The sequence below is a fragment of the Schistocerca cancellata genome, chromosome 1 (genome assembly GCF_023864275.1).
Source record: "Schistocerca cancellata isolate TAMUIC-IGC-003103 chromosome 1, iqSchCanc2.1, whole genome shotgun sequence".
Classification (NCBI taxonomy): Eukaryota; Metazoa; Arthropoda; class Insecta; order Orthoptera; family Acrididae; genus Schistocerca; species Schistocerca cancellata.
This window is the reverse complement of record NC_064626.1, coordinates 733,058,333-733,074,659: the sequence shown is the minus strand read 5'-3', so window position 1 is coordinate 733,074,659 and position 16,327 is coordinate 733,058,333. Positions and strand designations below refer to the sequence as shown.

Sequence of the window (16,327 nt, the reverse complement as noted above, 5' to 3'; positions counted from 1 at the left end):
TTATCTGGAGTTGATGAAGTTTAGCCCAATCTAAAAAAAAAAACCTTATGTGCACCTCATACCATCAATTACATACATAGTAGCCTCTGATGTACACTGCACACCTGACCCATTTAGGGGATCCTACAGTTCTCAACCCTCTGACACAATGCCAGGAAATCGTAGCCTTTTTGTTCACAGAACCTCCAGCATCTCTGGTTCAATCCTTCCACTCAACTTAGAACCAGGGAGCCACAATCGATTCTGGTGACAATGCTGCAAATCGTGAGCTTCATTGAAATTCCATGCACGAGGCTGGCCTTTTCAACCTTCTGTGCCCATCACTGGAATGATCCATGTATGAACTTGTAGCCCAGATGAGAGATGTCATTTGTCCTACCGTGCACTACAATCTGCAGCTGGATGTATCCTGTTTCCTCAAGGGCTGCAGGAATAGCCTCTTCAACACGTTGAATAAGGCCCCCAGTCATACATGCAGAGTGCACCTGATCTTCATTCCTGTCCATTGGTGCCATTTTCCTAAGAGGTACCATTGTTCACCGTACATTTGAACTGCCAATGATTTTTTTTGTTTGCCTCCTCTTCACATAGGCCACAGCAGGTTTCACAACAGGTGAAGTGAGTCCCACTAGCACAGTTTCAATTTCAGTGGAAGACAGCACCTTGGACTTGTCAGTTAGGAGGACTGGTATAACATCCTGAGTCCTCCTGGTTCCTATCTACCCTGTACTGAATGCCTATACCTATCACACGCAGGCCGCTTGCAGTCAACTGGACAAATAATGACAAATACTGTACTTCCTGCAGAGGAGACAGGACCAACAGAAGAGAGTGGTACCTCTGGTACATGACTCTTGGGAGCTCTCCCAACATATCAATTCATAGCAGTTTCCAGTCATCTGACAATGGTCAGGGCAATTTACAGCTGTTTATGGCTGTCAACTAACTCATCCTGTGTTTGAGAACAGCATTTGCACTGGTGCTGTATGTGGCTGATGCAGTGTTTTAGAGGGCAGTTAATAAATAACTTTAAACTAGGCCAGCTGATTATCTTTCAATATATTTGACTCAAAATGTTAGTAATTCCCCCTAAGAACTGAGCAATTAGAGCACAAAATGAGATTTCTATTAAGACAATAAAAAAACCTGTGGTAAAAATTACTAGTTACTTTTTGAGTTTATAGTAGCTAACAATCGTGGAAATAGCGTTAATTTATGATAAATGTAGACAATATACACTCCTGTTGAAAAAGGAATACTAGATGTAATGTGATATGTTACCATAGAAGGGGTTAAGTGGGACAGATTTTCGGGTTTTTAGTAAATTTACCTACCAATTTTGTTTCTAAACTTTGTGAAACTTTAAATATATAATCTTCTAACAATGTTTTACACTAGGTTTGGGTTCATATTCTTTAAATGTTAGCTAGAGGGACTGTTTAAGATTGGGTGAAGTGGGACAGACATTTATTTGTGTTCAAAATACCCTCAAGTTAACTATGGCAGTGAAGCAGGACAGGGAAATAACACAAATGAGTATAGTAAGCAGAAATTCTTTTTGTTATACGCTACTGTACAAAAAAGTTTTGTAGAGAAAAACTTTTATTTTAAATTCAGGAACTTTTTCTGAAAATAAGACTATTTTAATGCACTATAACATGATAATAATTGTCTTACAAATCTATAAGCAGCTTTGTATACTGTTCACCGCTAATTTTCTCTCATCGGACTTTTGCAATGTCAACAATCTTGGACAGTGTTGGGAAGATAAATCTTCCTCTTCTGACGTCTTGATACATGTCAATTTTCCAAACAATATCAGTGTATAGAACATCTTGGATGTCATTCACTTGAGGGAAATGGAACATTGTCACTTTTTCCACCTACTTTTTTCCTCAGAAACTTTATTTCAATTGTCTTATCCTATGGTATGCCAATGATTTCTCCTACGTAGAATTTTGTTTGGTGGCCTTGCTCTGTGATGGATTTCACCACAATGAAGTCTCTGGCTTGGTCTCTTGTTGACAGTTCAAATTTATATTTAATTTCCCTACTTCTCTTCTTACCTCTAGGAATTTGAATATCTTGTTGGGTACCAATTGACATCTTGTGCTTGCAGCCACTATTATGGTTGGCAGAAGTTGTGAAAACATTCATGACGAAATCTGCATGAGAAATGCCCATACCTGGATGAACATTTAGTTTTCTACCTCTGCTTCTTGTGGCTATGACAAACTTTTCAGTGAGAACATCTGTCCAGACTTTCTCAGACCCCAGACCCAGAATGCTGAACTCTCTTTGGAATCTTCTGCAGCACTTTTTCAGGATCTAATGGTACTATACCACATGCTCTGAAGCCAGAGATGATGTTCCTCTGCATGTTAGCAACCTTCTCCAGTGCTTCCTTCAGTTTTTTTTGGAAACTGGACTTTAGGCAGACGCCCTTGTACAGTTTCTTCCCGTTCAGCAAAACAGCTCTCCATGCTGCTTTAATTGGTCTGAATACTGCAACATCCAAGGGCTGTGTTAGATGTATAGAATTTGGAGGCAGCATTATAAAGGCAATGTTATGATCATGACACAATCCTATCACTTCCTGAGAGAGATGACTTGGAAGATTGTCCCCTACAACAGCTTTTCTTCCATCAAACCTTCTCAGATATAGCAGAGCTATTTTGACAAAAAATTCTTCAAATAATGGCATAACAAACCAACCAGATTTGCTTACTGCATAACGTGACCCTTCAACACCACCTTCTGTCCAAGTTGGATAGAGACTTGTGCCCAAGATCTTGTACGCAATAACAGGGGGGAGCATTTCTCCAGTGGCAGAAACAGTAAACATCACACTGGTTGACTGTTTGCTATGGTCATTAACTCTTTCTGGATGTTGACATCCTCATCTTACAATGACCCTGGAAGATCCAGGATCACCTGTGAAATTTGTTTCATCATGGTTTCGAATCCTTTCTGGAGGAATCTCTTTCAAATTAGCTTCTAATTTTTGAAATATCCAGTAAGGCGGTCTTTATTAACAGCAGCTTTTGAGCTTTTCACATTTTCTGAAAGACAAAATGTGAGGTTAGGATGTCGACGAAAAAGATTCTGAATCCAATCTCTCCCAGGTCTTTGAATTTTTTCACGTGATATCCAAGTCGATCAAGAAAAGTTTTTATTGTGTCCTTAACATCATCACTTTGGAGAGGAAACCCCCACTCTGCACAGGTTAAAATTCCTGCCACTATTAAATTTTCGTGCTCCTCACTTAAAACTTGTTGACCTCCATGTTTCTTCTTAAATTTTTCATTTGCACTATTTGCCAGCATAGTTTTTGGAACACCATATTCCTCAGCTATGATCCTTAAGCTTCTGCTACTTCTCCTGTACTCTGCAATAGCATTTTGCATTGCATTTTCATCATATTTAAAGAGTCCACCACTCCCTACAGCTTTTTTATAGTTTTGCACCATGTCCCACTTCACCCCTGAAAATGACAATTATTTAAACTAATTAATTTCTTGAGTACATTAATGACAATAACATCACGACAATCTGTATACAACATAACTTCAATACTAGCTCTGAGACTATAGGTTAAGCTGAGCATTACATTAATATTTTTCTGAGTACTGGAAGAGGTTTGTAAGGATATTTTATAATTTAACAATTTCTGGCATAACAGGAAAAAACAATCTGTGAAGAACTTACCAGCAAAATAAGCTTCAAACACTATGTATCTGCTTTGTTAAACTTTGATGAATGCAATTAAGTAAAGATATCGTTTTCAGAGACAGCCACTCAATGTCAGCACCAACAAAATACCAAAGATAACATAACATCCCACTTCACCCCACATGTCCCACTACACCCTGTTCTATGGTAGCTAGTATGTGCTACAGTATGTAAATCACATATGCCAATTTACTATAAACTAAGTTATGCGCACAGCAATGGTAATTTCCAAAACTTGCAAAAATGAACATTTATTCACGCTGATATACACTTTTTGTTCCATAGATTCATAGTGAGAAGATCCTCACTTGTGTTCTACTGAAATGTTAGAAACATTTTTACTTAGCTCATTTAGTATTACCTCAAAATATTGCAATTTAATCTTATTGTGTACAAAATTTTCAGTGTTTCTTTTCATTGCACACTACATATTTTGTGCTTTTGAACTCCAGCCTAGTGCACATCACCACTACATTAAGAGTTTATAATGCCATCTTTCCATTATACAATTTCTAAAACTTTGTCTGAACATGTCTTACCTTGTTAGTTCAGTTGATAAACTCACATGTCTCGCCACCTTTTCCACATAGGCTAAACCTTTTACTTTGTGGTTTTGGAAGAGAGTGTTCACTGCAATTAAATGAAACCTGTCACACAATTCTAGCAACTTCTTTTTCCTTTCATGTCCTTCTTTCAGCCATCCAATAATCTTGCCTTATGTTATCTCCCCTCCAGTGCATTCTAATTACTGGACCACCAAATTGCCATTGCCTTCCCTTTTTCATGAATTCCTCTATTTCAACATATGTATGCATTCTATTTCCTGCAAGTAAACCTGTACACTGGTGGTTGTCACTGGCTTCACTTCAGTCCTTAGAAGGACTGTATTACTCATAGTTACTAACCGATTACTTATCTTATTATTCACAATAAAGCCAAGATTTGTTATGGTATCCCGTTTATTTTTACCCTGTAACTATTTCACAAGATATCTCTATGCTCTTGTAAAATTTCTGGCTTTACAGCCATCATATTTGGCTACAAGAAGCTCTCCTTACAGCTGCTGAGGAGGCAGCAGTGGCAAGATGACGTAATTGTGGTTGAGTTACCAATTACAGATGGTTTGTTCGGTTTGGGTGTCGTGAGAAAGAGCGCCTAAAATGTAGTCATTCTCCATGATTGTCTGCTGCATTCGGAAGTTGCGCGCCAAAATGATAATCTTCTGTTATTAATATTAAAAAAAACTAAAGAGCGTATTTACTTGCATTTCATATTAAAGCAGCTCTCAATAGTGTGCTACCATTCCATTATTTCACAAGCATTAATAACTAGCAGAATAATAAACAACTGCTACACGAAAAGGCAGACGAAACATTTCGGTGATCTTCGTATCGCACCTAACTTGGAGGGCGGGCGAAGTGGTTCGGCTGTAAGATCAGAGCCGGTTCGGCAGTCTCGGAGGATAGACATGTTGTCTGCCGCAGTCGGTATCAGTTAAGACTTAATTAGCAATGTGTAGTTTGTAAATGTGAGAGCTGGTTGGGCAGTGTCGGAGGACAGACACTTTGTTTGCCGCAGTAGGTGTCAGTTACGATTTTACTAGCAAAGTCTGCTTATTTGGACATGCAGTTATGAACAGTGTGATAGTAGCCTAATTACGGAAATACGCATTTCATTATTTTATAGAAGAATGGAAATTATTTGTGGCTTTGAAGTGGAATGTAATTGTACAGTTTCTCGTGTTCTGCTAATAAAAAGCGAGTGGAAATTTGTGCTTAAAATATCGGATCCTCGCTAAGAGTTTATTGCAGCCTCAAGATACGGATTCACGACCTACACGCTGTTTTCTGCGCAGGGGACAACAACTATACAAGACTGCAGACTGGCGAACATTAATTAGAACTTCTGCATTCCACTCAGCGCGGTGGAAGCAAATAGGTACAGCGCGAGTACTGCAATCTTTAAAAGTACAAATGAGATCAGTGCCACGTCATCTGTGGTAACGCAGAGAAGGTATGGAGAAGAGATATTTTCGATGGAAGGGATTTATCATATGGACGTATATATCTCACTCTATCTCCCATCCTCTCTTTTTCAACTTGCCGTACTGTTTCCATTTTGCTTCATTAGTACTTTCTACATATAGCTTTAAATCTACATGGATACTCTGCAAATCACATTCAAGTACGTGGCATCGAACCACCTTCACAATTCTCCATTATTCCAATTTCGTATAGCGCGCGGAAAGAATGAACACCTATATCTTTCAGCACGAGCTCTGATTTACTTTATTTTATCGTGGTGATCGTCCCTCTCTATGTAGGTCGGTGTCAACAAAATATTTTCGCATTCGGAGGAGAAAGTTGGTGACTGGAGTTTCGTGAGAAGATCCTGTCGCAACGAAAAACGCCTCTCTTTTGATGATGTCCTGCCCAAATCCTGTATCAGTTCTGTGACACCCTCTCCCATATTTCGCGATAATACAAAACGTGCTGCATTTCTTTGAACTTTTTCGATGTACTCCGTCAGTCTTAACTGGTAAGGATCCCACACCGCGCAGCGGTATTCTAAAAGAGGACGGACAAGGGTAGTGTAGGGGGTCTTCTTAGAAGGTCTGTAACATTTTCTAAGTGTCCTGCCAATAAAACGCAGTCTTTGACTAGCCTTCCCCACAACATTTTCTATGTGTTCCTTCCAATTTAAGTTGTTCGTAATTGTAATACCTAGGTATTTAGTTGAATTTACGACTTTTACATTAGACTGACTTATCGTGTAACCGAAGTTTAACGAGTTCCTTTTAGCACTCATGTTGATGGCCTCACACTTCTCGTTATTTAGGGTCAACTGCCACTTTCGCACCATTGAGATATCTTTTCTAAATCGTTTTGCAGTTTGTTTTGATCTTCTGATGACTTTATTAGTCGATAAACATCAGCATCATCTGCAAACAACCGAAGACGGCTGCTCAGATTCATGGAGGTGCGCTGTGCAGGGTCGGTACAATTTTGTGAAACGCGCTGAATTTTCTGGGAATCAGCTGCTCGATCTTCCGTTTGCAGAGCTAGGAAGGAGGGAAATGCGTGACCGCAATCTTGTGACCTGCCTTTCTCGCGCAGCTACCACCCACGTGCCCCTGCCCCCCTCCCCCCTTCTCAAAGCCAGCGCATCCCCGGAACGCAATTTAGCCCTTCATACCACTCAGCTGCACTTAGACATGGTACACACGTTTAATATTTGTTCTCAACCTACTTCATTTAAAGATTTTGAAGGCTTAAAACAATATTTTTAATAATCTGCGATTTCTCCATCCCCTGCAATGTGGAGACAAAAAATGTCTTAGACAAAAAATAAATATGGCAGTTCTTCAAAACACTGTTCAAAATTTGGTGACTGCACAAATGTTTTCCCTTGATTTTCCTTCGTTGATTGGACTTAAAGACTACAAGGTCGTGCCAGCATGCAAGAATTTATAAGTAATTCATTCTTCGCAGACCTCGCCATCGTCTTGTGACAACTTCTCATTTCAAACGCTTCCAGATTTCTGCTCTGTCATACGTTACTAAAAGTTGATCGCCCTCGAACAAATACCATGAAACTAATTCGTTTTCGTAACCAAATTCCCTTTTTTTTTTTTAGTGATCCTTCCATCAACAATTTAATATGAACAACTGCATTTTCATACAATTGTCCTCCTTTGTTAAGCAATTTTAAAATTCACATTTTGCGATGATCATGTGAACATTGTCATGGATTCGTATTTGCGCAAGACTGAAGGTCATTTGCTTTCCTGTTCAGTTGTGTCAGTCAAATAGTGGGATTTAATTTAATGCTGCCATTAATCTTCCTTTGAGCTTCTGTCATTGGAACTTCGCGCTCTGTGCAGCCTGTACGTAAAAGATGAAATGCGAGATATGATATTGCGTGAAAAGTTTGACTGAGCACTGAAAGACGTGAGTCGAAACAAGGCCCCGGGAGTAGACAACATTCCATTAGAACTACTGACAGCCTTGGGAGAGCCAGTCCTGACAAAACTCTACCATCTGGTGAACAAGATGTATGAGACAGGCGAAATTCCCTCAGACTTCTAGAAAAATACAATAATTCCAATCCCAAAGAAAGCAGGTTGTTGACAGATGTGAAAATTACCGAACTATCAGTTTAATAAGTCACAGCTGCAAAATACTAACGCGAATTCTTTGCAGACGAATGGAAAAACTGGTAGAAGCCGATCTCGGGGAAGATCAGTTTGGATTCCGTAGAAATGTTGGAACACGTGAGGCAATACTGACCCTACGACTTATCTTTGAAGAAAGATTAAGGAAAGGCAAAACTACGTTTCTAGCATTTGTAGACTTAGAGAAAGCTTTTGACATTGTTGACTGGAATACTCTCTTTCAAATTCTGAAGGTGGCAGGGGTAAAATACAGGGAGCGAAAGGCTATTTACAATTTGTACAGAAAGCAGATGGCAGTTATAAGAGTCGAGGGACATGAAAGGGAAGCAGTGGTTGGGAAGGGAGTGAGACAGGGTTGTAGCCTCTCCCCGATGCTATTCAACCTGTATATTGAGCAAGCAGTAAAGGAAACAAAAGAAAAGTTCGGAGTAGGTATTAAAATCCATGGAGAAGAAATAAAAACTTTGAGGTTCACCGATGACATTGTAATTCTGTCAGAGACAGCAAAGGACTTGGAAGAGCAGTTGAACGGAATGGGCAGTGTCTTGAAAGGAGGATATAAGATGAACATCAACAAAAGCAAAACGAGGATAATGGAATGTAGTCGAATTAAGTAGGGTGATGCTGAGGGAATTAGATTAGGAAATGAGACACTTAACGTAGTAAAGGAGTTTTGCTATTTGGGGAGCAAAAAAACTGATGATGGTCGAAGTAGAAAGGATATAAAATGTAGACTGGCAATGGCAAGGAAAGCGTTTCTGATGAAGAAGAGAAATTTGTTAACATCGAGTATAGATTTAAGTGTCAGGAAGTCGTTTCTGAAAGTATTTTTATGGAGTGTAACCATGTATGGAAGTGAAACATGGACGATAAATAGTTTGGATAAGAAGAGAATAGAAGCTTTCGAAATGTGGTGCTACAGAAGAATGCTGAAGATTAGGTGGGTAGATCACATAACTAATGAGGAGGTACTGAATAGAATTGGGGAGGAGTGTGTGGCACAACTTGACGAGAAGAAGGGATCGGTTGGTAGGACATGTTCTGAGATATCAAGGGATCACCAATTTAGTACTGGAGGGCAACGTGGACGGTAAAAATCGTAGAGGGAGACCAAGAGATGAATACACTAAACATATTCAGAAAGATGTAGGCTGCAGTGGGTACTGGGAGATGAAGAAGCCTGCACAGGATAGAGTAGCATGGAGAGCTGCATCAAACCAGTCTCAGGACTGAAGTCGACAGGACTTAAATTCTAATATTCCTTCCTTCAACTCAAGCCGGTGCCAGCAAAAGCTTAGGCTACTAGCAGTAATACACCTTATTCGTGGAAGGGCGATCTATGTCGCCAGATGACAGCCTTGCATACGTAAGTGCGTGTGGCGGCATTTGTTTAAGACGGGAACACATTCTTGAAAACAGTTAGAAGATGAGATTAGATATCAGACTCTGTGTAAAGAGAGCTATTTTCTCTTAGAAAAATAATGACGTAATTTCTCCACAGATGTTGTCTATATCATATAAGACGAGAAGAGAAATTTTTGAACCAATAGAAAATATAAAAAATACGCGTAGGAGCGATTATTATTGTCCAGTGAATTCCATTTGTGGCCAGTACAAACGGACAACGCTGCATCGTGCCACCAACTAAGTTGCGGCAATGGTGATGACACTGAATTCGTCTTCGGGAGGACATTGGTTCACGTCCCTCTCTGGGTTACTAGCTTTACGTTCTCTGAGCTTTCTTAAGGCGAATGCTGGGAAGGACATAGCCGATTTCCTTTCAGATCGTCCCCCACACCGGGGTTGTGCTCCAGAACTAATCACACCGTCGTCGACGAGAAGTTAAACGGTAATCCTCTGCTTTACTTGTCACCAGCGTTACAAGTAGTTGATAAAATAGTTGATGTGTTCTTTCAGGCACGTTCTTTCACTCTTGAAGAGTAATGAACCTCAGACGTGTTAATATGTTTTAGCTCGTGGAGCACAAAGGACACGGCATTTGAAAGAAAGCTCGTCCCGTCGACGTCAGGGTCATTACAATTTTGTCACAAACTCAGCTGGGCTAGAAGAAGTAGGAAAATAGGCTGTGACCTTATTGATCAAATCGTTGTGGCATCCACCTGTAGTGATACGATTACATCGATAAAAACCTTCACCACGATAGCCAGAAACGGGTTTGAACTATGATCCTTCAAAATAAGCGATGATGTTCACGTGGCATACTGACAATGGTAGAGCATGTCGACCTCTGTTGAGTATAGTCATGCACAAAGCGGTGATAATCACTCGTACAAAAATTACATAGAAAGCCTAAAGGAGAGAAGATAGCGTTACCATACCTTCGAACCAGTAAAGAACACTTTAGGATCACGAGGAGATCCTTTAGTCCGCAAACATCGATTTCTGCCCACAATATCTACCTCCACGATATCGGGACATAAAGCATGGAAATGTGTTGTCTAGTGCTGCAGAGTTCACATTCAGTCCAGGTGCTATTCGTCAGTTGACCAAGTCTAAACAGAAGCTCATTAGGGACCAAAAACCAGCTCTGTTTATTGTATTCCCTTGTAATATAGTTACCTGTCTTCAGTCTTTGGACACTGCAGTTCGTTAATGTAACGCACACCGCGTGTCATCATACATAGGGATCATCCTCGCAAAGACTACAACTATATACTGTGCGTCGTACTGCTCCGAGTGACTTGCCATAGCAAACCTGCATACTGTCTTTCACTCTGATTAGGTTTGAGCGAGAGGTACCGATCGTCTCTGGTTGTAATGGTTCATAGGCGGCCTTGCCCGTAATCTCTTTGAACGCTTCCTATAATTTTAATGCGAATTCTTGTGACGTAATTACACTTTGAGCCAGTTTAGCGTCAGTTTCTTCCTCAGCTTCTGTCAACTCTTCGATACAGATTATGTCAAAGAACATTGCAGACTCACTGAAGCGCAAAGAAATTGGTATAGGCGTGTATATGCAAACACAGAGATATGTAAAAAGGCAGAATGCGGCGCTGCGGTCGGCAACGCCTTTGTGAGACAAGTGCCTGGCGCAGTAGTTAGATCGGTTACTGCTGCTACAATGGCGGAGTATCAAGATTTAAGTGAATTTTAACGTGATGTTATAGTCGGCGTACGAGCGATGGGGCACACATCTCCGAGGTAGCGATGAAGTGGGGATTTTCCCATACGACTATTTCACGAGTGTACCGTGAATATCAAGAATCCGGTAAAACAACAAATCTCCGACATCGCTGAGTCCGGAAAAAGATACTGCAAGAACGGGACAAAAGACGATTGAAGAGAATCGTTCAATGTGACATAAGTGCAACACTTCGGAAAATTGCTGCAGATTTCAGTTCTGGGATATTAACAAGGGTCAACGTGCGCAGCATCCAACGAATCATCGTCGATATGGGCTTTCGGAGCCGAAGACCCACTCGTGAACCCTTGATGACTGCACGGCAGAAAGCTTTATGTCTCGCCTGGGCCCCTCAACACCGACATAGGACTGTTGATACTGGAAACATGTTGCCTGGTCGGACGAGTCTCGTTTCAAATTGTATCGAGCGGATGGACGTATACGGGTATGGAGACAACCTAGTGAAATCATGAACGCTGCAGTCAGCAGGGGATTGTTCAAGCTGGAAGAAGCTCGGTAATGCTGTGGGGCGTGTACAGTTGAAGTGATATGGGACTCCTGATACATCTAGATACGACTCTGACAGGGACACATATGAAAGCATCCTGTCTGATCACCTGTATCCATTCATGTCTATTGTGCATTCCGAAGGACTGGGGCAATGCAACACCCCATACGTCCAGAATTGCTACAAAGTGGCACCAGAACACTTTTCTGAGTTTAAACACTTCCACTGGCCACCAAACTCCCCCGACATGAACGTTATTGAGCATATCTGGAATGCTTTGCAACATCTCCACCCCTTCGTACTCTTACGGATTTATGGACAGTCCTGCAGTATTCATGATCTACAGCATTACTTCAGACATTAATCGTGTCCATGCCACGTCGTGTTGTGGCACTTTTGCGTGCTCACGGGGCCCTCACACGATATTAGGGAGGTGTACCAGTTTCTTTGGCTGTTCATTGTCATTGAACCACATTTACTAGAAATCCTGTTCCTGTCTAATTCTAATTTTGGCTATATAAGCGCAACGCGCCTCTCTTTCGGTTCTATTTCAAGCAAACCCAACCCAGCCGCTCTTCCCAACATTTATCAAAATATCTCGACTGATCGAGCACTGTTTTTACTAGTGGGGGTAACTGGGTATTGGTATCACACTGACTTCGGCGACTGAAATGTTACGATCTGCTAAGATTCCGCCAATACAGACAGCTTCAGGAGGAATGCATAGCGGAAGGCGTAAGTAGTTCAACTGAAGGAGGACGCTTACAGCGAAAATGCAGAGCCAGCGGCGCGTCTGTTCGCTGCTGCGATAGCGCGGTGCTTGCGTGCTCTCTGCAGATGCCACGGCTGTCGGAACATGAAGACTGCCTGCGGCAAAAATGTACAATTTACTGCTTCACCTCACAAACCATTCTACTCTGCAATGTTCTTTTTAATCAGGCGTCTTCCAGAATGGTTCTGTTCAACTAAATTTGGACTGTCACCAGCCAGTTTAGCGATAAAAACGTAGTTTCTACATAACATCTGTGGTTTTCGATCAATTTTAGATATCAACACCTTGTCGCCCACACTTTCAGGCGCTTTTCAGGTAGTTTGATGTTCACGTAGTTTGAAATTTCTCCAAGCATTCTGCAGTTACGCTGTCCCCGTCTTTCCTCCCCTCTCTCTCTCTACACACACACACACACACACACACACACACACACACACACACAAACTGGAGAAAGAAGATGGACTCCTAATGATGATCCATCTCTATCATCCATATAAACGTCTGTTCCTAATGGTCTTTTGCAAGTGTTTATCTTTTTAACCATCAAAAATGACATAAAAATTGACGCTTTAATACTTTAAATCATTCTTTAATGTCACTATTGCTTCTAACGTTTGCGTCAGTGTTTTTCTTTTCTGATTTTTTATACAGTCATTGCTAGAGCGTCTGCATCTGCACCTTCATATGAACGCTGCAAACTATTCTGCACTGTACAGCGATGAGTACTCAGTACTGTTATTAGCAATCCCCATTTCCGTTCCACTCGCAAATGAAACGCACGAAGGAAAGCAACTTGTAGACGACTTCATCTCGTATCTTGTTCTTATGGCCCTATATAAGATAAACAATGGACGTAGTACTATCATTTTACGGCCTGTTCCAGGTAGTAGATTCAGAAAACTATGCCAAAGTGTTTCGTATAAACATCATTGTTTTTCTTCTGAACATTACCGTGTTAGATCACTAAACGCCATCAAGTACTTTTGTTCTGAATAAACCAGTGGGTTACAAATGTAGCAGTTTATCTTCGAATTTCTTTAACATGACATGCTGCGAATTCGAAACACTCGAACAGTAAGCAAGTTTATCTCACACAAATGTCTTGAATGCGATCTACTTTTCCGAGACATTATTATTTCTCAGATTTCTCCCAATAAACTGAAGCTGCCCGATTAACCTTCTTGCAACTGACCTTGTGGATTCATTCCATCCCACTTCATTTCGTAAAATTAAGCTTGAATATTTATTCAACGGGACTGAATCTGGCAGTATATCACTACTTGTGAACTCAAAAACGGCTACATTTTTTGCCTATCCATTATATATGCTTCTCTTTAATGCAGTGCCGTACATTCATGCAGTTTTCAAAACAAGCAGCCATTCACTATGCACGGCCAACATTTTATCCGATTGTAAGTCGTTCAAAATTTCTGGGTGATAAACTCAGGAAGGATAATGTTTTGTACATAACTTCGTCATGAGCGAACAATCTGGACATCTGTGATTTGGATTATTACCAAGCTATGCGTGAGACAGCGCTGAAGTTGCTGAGAAATGAATGGGCTCACCCAGCAGCGCTCACGACCTGAAGAATGTCACAACTTGGACACGCGTCGCGTTGCCGCAACTTGGCGGAAGCCGACCGCCTTCACTGTGCTCCACTAAACTCAACTGCGCCATCAGCTTCCTTGGTCTCTGTTATTCATGAAATGAGCTTGAGGGGCAGATTTAGGAATTCCTCATTGCCATCCAGGGCAATGTCCAAGTAGAAGTGGTTTGCCACTACCTTCCCTCAACCTGTTATGAAGTGTCTGATGTGTATCCGTATTATGTGTATGGCTGTTATACTCGGCAAGGCGAAGTGGCGACGCAGTCATGTATATGTCTGAGAAGCAGGGAGGAGAGGTAGGAATAACGTACACTCCAGTATCCTTTAGTGGGGCCCTGTCACACACTGCACGCCTTTAATTACCACTGAATAAGTGACCATCTAGATTCTAGAACAAGAACAGAAACAGAACATACAGTAATGTCTCACCTTTGCTGCTCGTGACGCTTCGCTGACAGTATCTGTAACATTGCCTCCCCTGTGTTGTCACTGTTTTCCACGGCTGCCTGTGTTGATTTCACGTCTACCGTTTCAGTCACGGATGACACTGTCGACTCCTACCCATCGAAGCAATGGCGACTGATTTTATTACAGTTTCAGGTCCCTAGTCAATGAGAGTGTCTTGCCTCCAGTAGTCATCACACAAGTTTTTGATGTGATTCACTGACTTTCAGTCTTTTATCTCACAACGGTGAAAACTAATATTACAGCAACATAATATACTAATTGCGCGGTTTAGTGGTTATAGTGGTTAGCGTTTGTGGCTCTCGTATTTGATTCCTGGAGGCCACCTCAAATTTTTCTCTGGTGGAAATGTCTGAAGAGAAGTCTATTAAGCCTTGTGAGCTGGTTGTTTATAAAAGCAGCGTAATTGATTCTGGTCAGGCCTAATTACTAGCAGCAAAATCAGCAGCCATTTCTTCCGGGTTACAGAGCGATATATTTGTCTTTTTACAACCAAGGACCTTATTCTTTGCAAGATTCCAGACCATTTCTCTGAAATTTAGGTCTAATCTGATTGGTGACAGTTGGAAGGGAACCATTTTCTGGCAAAAACTTGTCAGTGGAGCAAGGAGAGAAGGTAGATGGGCCTACTCCTTAATTAATGCCAAAAGTTCGGGTACCTTGTTTCCATAATTTTTTCTTTCCTTTTTTACGTGATAGAAGATTTCCTGTTACAATGAAATGAAATGAAATAATCGTATGGCATTGCTGGCCAGATGCCCCATCCAAACTTTACAGAAGCTCTCCTGCCAACCTTGCAGAACTAGCACTCCTGAAAGAAAGGATATAGCGGAGACATGGCTTAGCCACAGCCCGGGGGATGTTTCCAGAATGAGATTTTCACTCTGCAGCGGAGTGAGCGCTGATATGAAGTAAGAAGTAAAACTGTGAAGTAAGAAGTAAAGATGTGAGTACCGGGCGTGAGTCGTGCTTCGGTAGCTCAGATGGTAGAGCACTTGCCCGCGAAAGGCAAAGGTCCCGAGTTCGAGTCTCGGTCGGGCACACAGTTTTAATCTGCCAGGAAGTTTCATATCAGCGCACACTCCGCTGCAGAGTGAAAATCTCATTCTGGAAACATCCCCCAGGCTGTGGCTAAGCCATGTCTCCTCAATATCCTTTCTTTCAGGACTCCTAGTTCTGCAAGGTTCGCAGGAGAGCTGTAAAGTTTGGAAGGTAGGAGACGAGGAACTGGCAGAAGTAAAGCTGTGAGTACCGGGCGTGAGTCGTGCTTCGGTAGCTCAGATGGTAGAGCACTTGCCCGCGAAAGGCAAAGGTCCCGAGTTCGAGTCTCGGTCGGGCACACAGTTTTAATCTGCCAGGAAGTTTCAACACAACACCCAGTCCACGAGCGGAGAAAATCTTCATGCTTCAGCATAAAATGTGTTACACAAGTCCATAACACATTGACGTCAACGATATTGGCCTCTTTCTCCAAATGACTTGATCTCAACTAAATTGACGTCATTGTAGACTAGATGTTGAAGATTTTCAATTATTCCTCTTCTTCCTTCTCCCTCATTTGTTACAAATAAAAGTTATTACTGTACGAACGTTATAAATCATGTCCAGTTATTTGTCGTTTCATATTTCGTGGATTAATGTTACTTCCTCCTGACGAATAACCTACATTTGAAGTTTACCACAGTAAATATTAAGATTGTCCTTTACTGTATCTAGTTGATACTGAACTATCATAGGTTTTAGGAAGATAATTAGGTACTTACACAATATCTTCTTCCAGATGCTTAGAAGACTCGGTGGCATCCTGAAAATAGAATGCATAATTAGTTACACGACACAAATTTCCGTTTGATAAAGACGGTGCAACGTTCTACGCTCCAAACATTTATAAAAATACAGGTAAAGTGCTTAAAAAGCTAATGAAA

General features: G+C 41.2%; 1 protein-coding gene across 1 annotated transcript in view; it reads right to left on the bottom strand.

The window, feature by feature from the left end:
* LOC126185353 (protein unc-13 homolog 4B-like) overlaps positions 1 to 16,327 on the bottom strand; it is a 133,124-nt gene that overhangs the window by 60,008 nt on the left and 56,789 nt on the right. The window contains exon 2 of the mRNA XM_049928122.1: positions 16,166 to 16,206. Within this exon, the coding sequence (XP_049784079.1) occupies positions 16,166 to 16,205 (40 nt within the window). The 5' untranslated portion in view covers position 16,206. The remainder of the gene's footprint in view (positions 1 to 16,165; positions 16,207 to 16,327) is intronic.